Below are 10,022 nucleotides of genomic sequence, written 5' to 3'. Positions count from 1 at the left end.
TTTTTTAATTTAAACACACATTTGTAAAAGGGACCTTGGAAAAAGATGATTCATCGATGCTTCTAATCATATGCTTGTAATTAATAAAATAAAAAATAGTATGTCTATGTGTATATCTTTCATAAGAAGTTTCTACATAGTGAAATTGTAATTCTTATTTAATAAAAATCCATCTATTTTTCTCTTGTTTTTAATAGTGAACATGCAAATTAATTAGAGTAGTTTTATTAGTATGTAATATGCATTTCATAATTGTAATTCTTATTTAATACTCCACTGTCCCATATTAAGTGAATTATTAAAGTTTATTTTATTATTCAAAATAACTGAATTGTTCAAAGTTCAAGATGAATGTTTGAAATTTTTTCCATATCTGTCGTTTACTTTGATGAAGTTTGATATTTTCTTGGAGATAAATTACACTAGTTACAAAGTTATATTTATGATTTCACTAAGGATAATAGTGTAAAATATGGTTTAAATTATGTCATCGAATGTTTTCTTAATATTTGTGCATTGTCTCACAAATTTACTTAATATGGAATAGAGAGAGTACTCTCTCCGTTTAAAAAGGAATAATTTACTTTCCTTTTAAGTCTATTCGAAAAAGAAGAGTTGACCCCTTTCTTTTTTGACAACACTTTAATTTCAACTTTCAACGTGACATGTTTAAGATCACAAGATTAACAAATATTTCGGTACATTTGACATGATTTTAATTTATGATCACAAGATTGAAAAATCTTGTTAGTTATTTTCTTTAACTCTGTGTCAAGTCAAACTAGATAATTATTTTTTGAGCGGAGGGAGTAACATAAAATAAATGGAAATATTAATTTATTTCCTTTTTTACCTTCCAAGGAAGTTGACTGATGAATTGCATTTGTTGCTCTTATCATATCTTCTACATTTGGAAATTTATTGAATCAATTCAATTAGTAAGTGGTTGCACCATCTATATATAACATAACTAATGTTATGAATTCATATTGTACAAAAGAAAAAAAGATTATCATTGAAATTCGAGATATATAGTAATTATGTTGAATTAAGATGAAGAAAGAATCAACCATGGTGCTTTCTATAATTTTTGTGTTCATTTTGCTAGGTAACATATTTTTTCTTTATGCACATATATACACATGTATATGTTGTGTGTGCGCACACATATAAAAGATTCAGATATATTTTAAACGTTTACGATTTGTTTACCTATCGACCTACAAAAGTCGTGTTATTGGTTAATTAACATTATTTTTTTCATGGATTAATTCATAGGTTCACCATCATGTGTGGTATTGGGAGATCAAACATGTCAAATACAAGATGATTGTGATGATTTTACATTATGCAAAGATGGATTTTATATATGTTTCTTGGAGAAATGTATATGTATACCTACACCAAAAGTAATTACTTGCAACACTGATGATGATTGTGTTAAGAGTTGTCCTCCTAATTGTGGATGTTTTGCTGCTAAGTGTTATTTTGGAAAATGTAATTTTAAGTGTAAGAAAGAAGATTAAGATATGATCATAGGTGTAATCAGAGAGCTTTTAGTTATCTTATTTTAGCTAATGAAAAAAAAAAGTATTCACTTGGAGTGTTGTTTTGTGAAGATGAGAAATGTTGAATACATGTTTTCCTTGCACTTATTACTCATTGTTTTTAGTCGATCTCAAAAAAAATAATACAAACTTTATTTAAATAATAATTTAACTTTAAAATATTCATTTTATTCTTTGTGAAATGATTTATAGCTATACAAATGTTTATGATTCAAAAGCTTTAAGAATCTTTTTTTCTTTGCCCTTATTCATGAAAATTTCAATATTGAGTATTTCAAACTTAATATATTAGATCTTCAACTTCATGTCAAGTCAAACTACATCACATAGATTGAAACAAAGGGAGTATATAGCATTGAACGTGGTTTAGCCCATATTTAAACACCCTTTAATATACTATTATACACTTTTATACAAGAATGACACATTATATATAGTGTTTTTCCCTTAGATATAATTTTTTTTTTTTGATGACAAGGGAAACCCGCAGCCGCTACTCTTTGGGTGCGCACAGGATAAAACCCCCGCTCCTATGCAATAGCTCGCAAACCACATAGGAAAGGTAACCCGCACTAGGCAAGCCTGGTGCGACGAGCTCGACCCAGAAGGCAAACCCCTTGCTTTCGCTAGCAAGGGGTTTCGAACTTGAGACCTCCAACATGGAAGTCCCAAGCTCAAACCACTGGGCCACTCCGAAGGGTATAGATATAATATTATATAGAGGGAAGTATTGAAAATACTTCTAAACTTAACGCAAATTATTAGTTTCATCCCCAAACTATTGACATTGTTAAAAACACCAATGTACATGACTAACTAAACTTAGATACATCATCGATCTGTCACTTGACATAACAAGTGGTTTCAAACTCTTGTATGAGCATGATACTCTCAATAAAAAGTCGAGAGAAGTGTTGAAAACACCCCTTAACTTGACTGGAATTTAGGGGTGTGTTTCACTTATGTTGCAAGATCGAGGGTGTATTTAAGTTCAGTTAATCAAATAAAGTGGTGGAATTTAGGGGTGTTTTCAGGAAGTCAATAGTTCGAGAATGCAACTGATAATTCAGGTCAAGGTTAAAAGTGTTTACAATACTTATCTCTATAATATATCATATTGAACTACATGACGTAATATTTTATGTTGGTCGGTATATTTCGATAATTTAAACATTCACCCTTGTTGAAGGACATGTGAAAAAAAGATGATTCTATCAACAACACCAACAAGGCCAACGGCAACTCTCACCATCAACACCAATACGAGTGAGCATCGACGCCATATCCTCCAAATCTTGACGCAATGCACTTCAATTTCTCAGCTCAAACAAGTACACGCTTATACTCTTCGAACAACCCCATTAGACCACCCAGATGCCCTTTTCCTCTACAGCAGAATTCTCCATTTTGCTTCCATGAATGATCTTGATTATAGTTTTAAACTCTTTGGTAATTTGGAAAACCCCAATTCCTTCATTTGGAATACTCTAATTAGAGGTTGTGCTCATAGTAATGATCGTAAAGGTGAAGCCTTTTTGCTTTTTCAAAGAATGGTTAAGAGTGTTGAGCCTGATAAACATACTTTCCCATTTGTGCTCAAGGGTTGTGCTTACCTTTTTACTCTTTCTGAAGGGAAACAAGCACATGGGGTTGCGGTGAAACTTGGATTTGATTCAGATGTGTATGTGAATAATAGTTTGATTCATTTTTATTCGTCTTGTGGGTGTTTGAAGGATGCGAGGAAGGTGTTTGATGAAATGCCTGAGAGAAGTTTGGTTTCTTGGAATGTTATGATTGATGCTCTGGTTCAATCGGCTGAGTTTGAAAATGCGTTGAGAATGTTTTCGGAGATGCAGAAGGTGTTTGAGTCTGATGGGTATACGATGCAGAGTGTTCTTGATGCTTGTGCTGGTTTGGGTGCGTTATCATTGGGGATATGGGCTCATGCTTATATTTTGAGGAAGTGTGAGAGTTCCGTAGATTTTGATTTGCTGGTGAATAATTGTTTACTGAATATGTATTGTAAATGTGGTTCGGTGGATATAGCTGCTCAGGTTTTCGAGAGGATGAGTAGACGTGATTTGAATTCTTGGAATACGATGATATTAGGATTTGCAATGCACGGGGAGGTTGAGGCAGCGTTTCGTTGTTTTAACCAAATGGTTAGTAAAAGAGTAATGCCTGACTCCATCACATTCGTTGGTATTTTGAGTGCTTGTAATCATAGGGGCTTGGTTGATGAGGGTCGTAGCTATTTTGATAAAATGGTTTCCGAGTATAAGATTAGGCCTGTTTTAGAGCACTATGGTTGTCTAGTTGACCTTTTGGCACGTGCGGGGCGTATTGACAAAGCTCTTGATGTTGTATCAAACATGCCAATGAAACCTGATGCAGCAATATGGAGGAGTCTTCTTGATGGTTGCTGCAAGAAAAATGCTGACATAGAGTTCAGTGAAGAAGTGGCTAGGAAAATAATGGAGTCTGAAGGAAGTGACACTAGCGGTGTTTATGTTCTGCTGTCAAGAGTATATGCAACTGCTAACAGATGGGACGAGGCTGGAATGATTAGGAAATTGATGACCGATAAGGGTATTAGAAAAGATCCAGGTTGTAGTTTAATTGAAATTAATGGTGTTTTCCATGAGTTTTTCGCTGGAGATACTTCTCATTTGCACACTACAGAAATTTACGAGTTTTTGGATGTTATAGAAAAAAGACTCAAAGCAGCAGGGTATGTTCCTGACCTGTCACACGCATCAACGGTTGATGAACTTGATAATGGAAAGAGACAGTCACTTAAACTGCACAGTGAGAGACTTGCCATTGCTTATGGACTTCTGAAACTAAAACCAGGTACTCCTTTACGCATTTTCAAGAATTTGCGTATATGCAGTGACTGTCACAATGTAACCAAATTGATTTCAAAAGTCTTTGATGTTGAAATTATTGTTAGAGATCGTGTTCGGTTTCATCACTTTAGGAATGGGTCCTGTACCTGCCAAGATTATTGGTGAAAATAATGTATACTAACATTTATAAATCCAATTGTCAATTCATATATCTTGGCCTGCTGAATTACCCTTTGTAAGTTTAAGATTTATCTAGGACGTTTATACATAGTTGTAACCGACGTAAACAACCATGTGTGTTCTTTTGGTGCCATTATTTGTTACATGTAAAGAAAAAAATGATTAAGAGAAAGGGAAGAATAAATACTAATTTTATATACACGAAAATACCTTGAAACTTTATTTCCGAACTTAGCATAATATCCTTGATCATCAGGGCAAAGAAACAAAATTTCTAGAAATATAAGCAATACAATAGGTAGATATTGTTCGAACTTTGTCAATAATTACTACTGAAAATTAGCTATCAGTCTCTATAGAATTAATTGAAGGAGCTTTATTCCCCATGAGAATATTTTCACTCTAGGTCTCAGGTTGTAACCAACCTGCAAAAAAAAGTTAAATGTGTCATGGCATCGAAATCTAACCTCCAAATATTTAAAAAAGCATCAACTTAGTTGATTCATAACATACATAAGCAATTGAATTACCGTTTTTTTCAAACTAAGTCTTGCGTTTCGGACAATCCTTCTTCAAGTGTCCCTTCTCCTTGCAAAAGAAGCACTTCAGATTTCCGTGATTTGGTGATCTCTTTCCCTTTTGTTTCACTTCCTTTGGTCCTTTTCCTTTATGACCTTGTGATGCTAAGTGAACCGATAGCAATCCTTCTCTCTTTAATCGTTCCTCCTCTTGAACACACATCACAATGAGTTCATCCATGGTCCATTTCTCCTTATTTGTGTTATAGCTAATTTTAAATGGACCGAATTGAGAAGGAAGAGAATTGAGAACGAATTGCACCAAAAAGGATTCTGAAATGGTCATATCCATTGATTTAAGTTGTTCTGCCATATCATCCATTTCCATTATGTGCTCGCGCACACCACTAGTCCCATTGTATTTCTTAGTCGTAAATATTTCCATGAGTGTACCTATTAATGGCTTATCGGAAGCCTTGAATTGTTGCTCAACAGATGCCAAGAACTCTCTTGCTCGAGTAGAATCTGGTATTGATTTGTTGATATTCTTAGCAATCTTACTCTTCATGATCATGAGGCTCAACTGGTTGGAGTGTTCCCAAGTAGCATAGTTGGCACATTCTTTCAAAGGTTCATCAATTCTGAAACACAAATCTAAATCCAAACATCCCAAAGTAATTTGTAATTGCTCCTTCCATTCACTGAAATTCGAACCATTCAACTCGGGTATGCTGGACATATGGTCTGAAAGAGAATCTGGAGTAATAGCTTGAGGGGAAAAAAAATGTTACAAGTCAATAAGCATTGTGACTACTATGTAAAAACCTAAAACATAACTAATTCACTTTGTGTGTCCTTTGGGCAGAATATGATAAGCTACCATTAACCTAGAAGTGATAATTTTCTTTTGTTCACTTATTACAGCTTACAAGTGAAATAATATCAAAATTGTCTGCAAGCATTAATGGATTCTTCCATGGCTCGAACATGTGACCTATAGGTCACATAGAGACAACTTTACCTTTGCTCCATTTTATTTTATGTTGCTCAGACTCTTCAAAAATATCGACAGATGTGTGTCGGATACTCCAAGAATAGTGCATTTTTGGAGTATCCGACATGGATGCGGTGACATTGTTGGAGAACCCGAGCAACATAATCTCCAAGGCTCCCCTATTGATTTGACACCTTCTAGTTATAGTTGATATTAAACCTAACCTGAGCTACCCATAATCGTCTTTTACGGGTTTACACTCAACACAAGGACATGAAATCTTACACAAACTCTATGTAAAGCAAGCTCATGCTATTTTAATGGCAATGAACATTCTAGTCTATTTAGAGCCAAAATGCTCAAACAAGTCATGAACCTAAAAATTCCAAAACTTTCACAAAATGTAACAAACTCAAGACAAGTAAAAAGCCTCACCTTTAGATGAAGATGGCAATACAACAACATTCATAGTTGTATTGTTGGGTGGAAGTTGCAAGCTGAGAGGATAAAGCTTCCCATTCAAAGGACTCTTAGTGCACACAATAATTTCGTCAAGCCCTGTTGCATCCTCCAACGTCTTAGTTAGCTCCTCAACAGTATTTCCATCAAAGGTTATGCAAAGTTCCTCCATTTTCTCATCAATTTCTCCAAATTCATCAGCAATATAGTAAAATATAAACCTCCCATCTCCCAACTTAGCAAATGAATCACTTGACTGCAAAAACAAAAGGAAGAAAATTAAGTACCATAACAAAATCACTGAATTCACTAGAGGTGGCAAAACATGGTATAGATCAAATCTGGGCAAGTCAAAACGGATCAAATCAATAATCAGGTCATGATCCAACCACGCTAAAATTGTGTTGGATCAAAATAGGTTGAATCAAGATGGATCAAATAATGGGTCAAACCCAACCCGTCCAACTTCCTTTTGTTTCGGGAAAAAAGAAGTGAGCTAATATGTTTGTGAAGAAACTCAAGTCCACAAAGGAGATTGTCAAAGATCATATAAGGAGACAAACAATATTGTGGGACAATTAACACCCCTCCAGACTTGCCAAAACAATTGGAGTGTTGACAACATAATATGGGCACGCAATATTGGGACACACAATAACATGGGCTCGACACTGATTGGTTTAACTCAACAGTAAAACTTAGCTCATAAGAAGGGAATTGTCGAAACAAATAACTTACCCCTCAACCAATGTGGGACACTTAACAATATCTTTCTTAAATTCTTTCAAACCTATATAATCTCCAGAACTGATTTTGTTATTTGACTTTAAATTGCATTTTGACCTGCTCCATTTATTATTTTGATCAATTTTAACTCAATAATTTGATGAGTCAATTCGACTTCAACCTGTTGGCAAGTAAGTTCAAACTTGGACAGATTAAACGAATTACCAAAAATATAAGTTGATTTTGTCAGCTCACGAATTCACATTCCAAGTAAAGTTGGAAACTTTAGTACCTCTTGTCTAGATAAGCTTGAGGATTCTGAGGAAACAACAGAGGTAGATGTAGATTCAGAAGCACATGAATCTGAAGGAAGACCTAATGGTGATGGCCTCTTAGGAACAACAGAGGAATCACCCAAGATTTCAACAACATGAACATCCCAAAGTACCCAATCTTGTGTAGCTGTCTGATAAGGAATATCATGAGTCACAGTGTTTTTCCATGGAAGAATTCCACCATTACCCCTCAAAAATTGCCCATATCGAGTCCTAAGCTTCACTTGATTCCCTTCTCTGATGGGTTCCCATTCAATTGAAGAATCGAGTCGATTAGGCAGAGTCTGCAGGACTTTCCGACCAGTCATACCAAGAAGAGAAGACTGATTAGATGCTGTGAGGTATTTGCCATAACAGCTTTTTAGGCGGATAACATTGTCAGTTTTCTCGACAAATTCAACAGTCCATTTTGCATTTTGTGAAGCGCCATTACGGTCTTGGGTGACGGATTCTCCGTCTTCCAAAGCTGTTAAGTACTTGTAATGGCGACTCTGTAGACGAACGGCTTTTGCTTTTTGGAAAATCTCCATTGCTGGTCTTCTAGTTAGAGGACTCTGTCAAAAACAAAAAATATTTAATTAATTACTCTTTTCATTTTGCTCTTTGGAACTGATAAAACGTTTTTGCTCCTGCTAATGACTATTACCATTGTCACCATTTTTGCGTTTCAATTTATGTGAACTTATTTTTAGAGTTTGTGACTCTGGGAAAGAGTTATAGAGTGTAGACTTATGGGGTTTGGGGAGGATAAAGTGTACGTAGACCCTACCTCGTGGAGGTAGAGAGTCTGTTTTCAAAAGATCCTCAACTCAAATGTGGCAAATCAAGTAGTTATGAAAAGAAAAAACAACAATTAGAAAGAGTCATATTACCTTAGGTGAGAAAGAGAGACTTGAATGCATAGACATGGGAGAACCCAAATCTAAGGTAGAGAGTTCATCGGAAACCGATGAAAAGTTTGAAACCATTGTCAAATAATCCGTCAACGACTCATCTTCCGGTACATCGACAGGTTCAACATTCCACAAAATCCAATTATGTGTAGTAGCACTATGAGGACTATCATGAGTAACTCTATTGCTCCATCTTAGTGTCCCTCCACTTGCACTCAAAAATTTTCCTCCATAACCTCTTAACTTCACTTGAAATCCATACCTTAATGGTTCCCACATAACCTTCACATCCTCCATATTTTCCGGTGATGTTTGAAGAACCTTCTTTTCTCCTGCTAATAATTAGACGTAAGATTAAAGACGAATTCAGGATTTTAATTTTATGAGTTCGGAATTTTCTGAACAAAACTCACTATATATAGACGATAGCTACTATTTGCGGATGGATTTAGACTCGTATCGAGCTTTTGGTAATAATATATATGTCGATGGTGTAGATAAACTAAGTCATTCAAAAGATGTCTATAACTTTTCATAAAAAAAATAGAATTAGGTATCTTAAAAATAAGGCAAGTTATCTGTCATAACAAGTAATTAAATGTGACTTAATAGTCTAAAATATGTATATTTTTGTCTGTATATACAAGTTAAACTCTGAATTAGTACTTCCTCTGTTCCAATTTACGTGAAACGTTTCATTTCCCGGGAGTGGATTTGAACCAATCTTTGAAAGCATAAATTGAATTTAGATATTCAAAAATTGTACGAGAAAGTTACAACACCTGTTAGGCTCAAAAGGAACGGCTCGTCAGAAGCAGTGAGGTACATGCCGGAGCTACTTCTCAGCCGTATAAGGTGGCTGTTTTCGGGGTCTGCAAGCTCCACCAGCCACCGAGCTTTTCTCGATAAGCCGTTCCGGCTTTGCCGGATAGTTCTTTGATCATCATCAGCTACTAAGTATTTGTTTAAATGGCTTCTAAATCTTACAGCTTTAGCATCATAAAACAGCTCCATTAGTACTAATTAACTTTGTTAATAATGGATTATTATTAAGCAAAAGGGATATCAAATAAGTGTATATATAGGAACAAAATAAATAATACTAGTGATGTCACTTTTTAAGAGGTAAAAAGATAGTTTTTGTTTGATGATTCTTGTATTATTCTTGCTAAATTGATTAAGCAAGAGGGACAAGGTTACTAAAAACCATTTAGAATATTGTATAATGTATTACTCATGGGTTTAATAATATACTATATAGTTGACTCTTCTTTCCATATATTACCATTTAAGTGGTTCCTTATGAATAGTCAAACTTAAATCTAATTATAATAATATTTGTTAGTTTGATCAAGCTTTATAGAAAGTTTTATGGAAAGTGAAATATGCTTATCTTATTATTTTCAAAGAAGTATCTATTTCAGAGAGTTAAGATGTTTGACCAAGCTTTTAGAAGGAATAAAATAGTAAGTGTTTTGATTTAAGTAATTCTAGAAGCTA

At 34.6% G+C, this 10,022-nt stretch overlaps 2 protein-coding genes across 2 annotated transcripts; one reads left to right on the top strand and one right to left on the bottom strand.

Annotated features, from left to right (window-relative positions):
* The first annotated feature begins 2,770 nt into the window (after nt 1–2,770).
* LOC125867344 (pentatricopeptide repeat-containing protein At1g59720, chloroplastic/mitochondrial) lies at nt 2,771–4,602 on the top strand. The gene has a single exon (XM_049547806.1). The coding sequence runs from the start codon at nt 2,774–2,776 to the stop codon at nt 4,580–4,582; it is 1,809 nt and encodes a 602-aa protein (XP_049403763.1). The 5' UTR covers nt 2,771–2,773; the 3' UTR covers nt 4,583–4,602.
* A 213-nt stretch (nt 4,603–4,815) lies between these two features.
* Nucleotides 4,816–9,547, bottom strand: LOC125867338 (uncharacterized). Its single transcript, XM_049547796.1, has 6 exons — nt 9,305–9,547; nt 8,502–8,854; nt 7,587–8,183; nt 6,545–6,824; nt 5,128–5,883; nt 4,816–5,022 (listed from the first exon to the last, which is right to left on the bottom strand). Exons 1-5 carry the CDS (start codon nt 9,534–9,536, stop codon nt 5,141–5,143), a joined length of 2,205 nt encoding a protein of 734 aa, XP_049403753.1. The 5' UTR covers nt 9,537–9,547; the 3' UTR covers nt 4,816–5,022; nt 5,128–5,140.
* Between the last annotated feature and the right edge of the window lie 475 nt (nt 9,548–10,022).

This window comes from Solanum stenotomum, chromosome 6, assembly GCF_019186545.1.
Source record: "Solanum stenotomum isolate F172 chromosome 6, ASM1918654v1, whole genome shotgun sequence".
Taxonomy (NCBI): Eukaryota; Viridiplantae; Streptophyta; class Magnoliopsida; order Solanales; family Solanaceae; genus Solanum; species Solanum stenotomum.
Note: the sequence above shows the minus strand (reverse complement) of the source record. Positions and strands in the feature narration are given on the sequence as shown.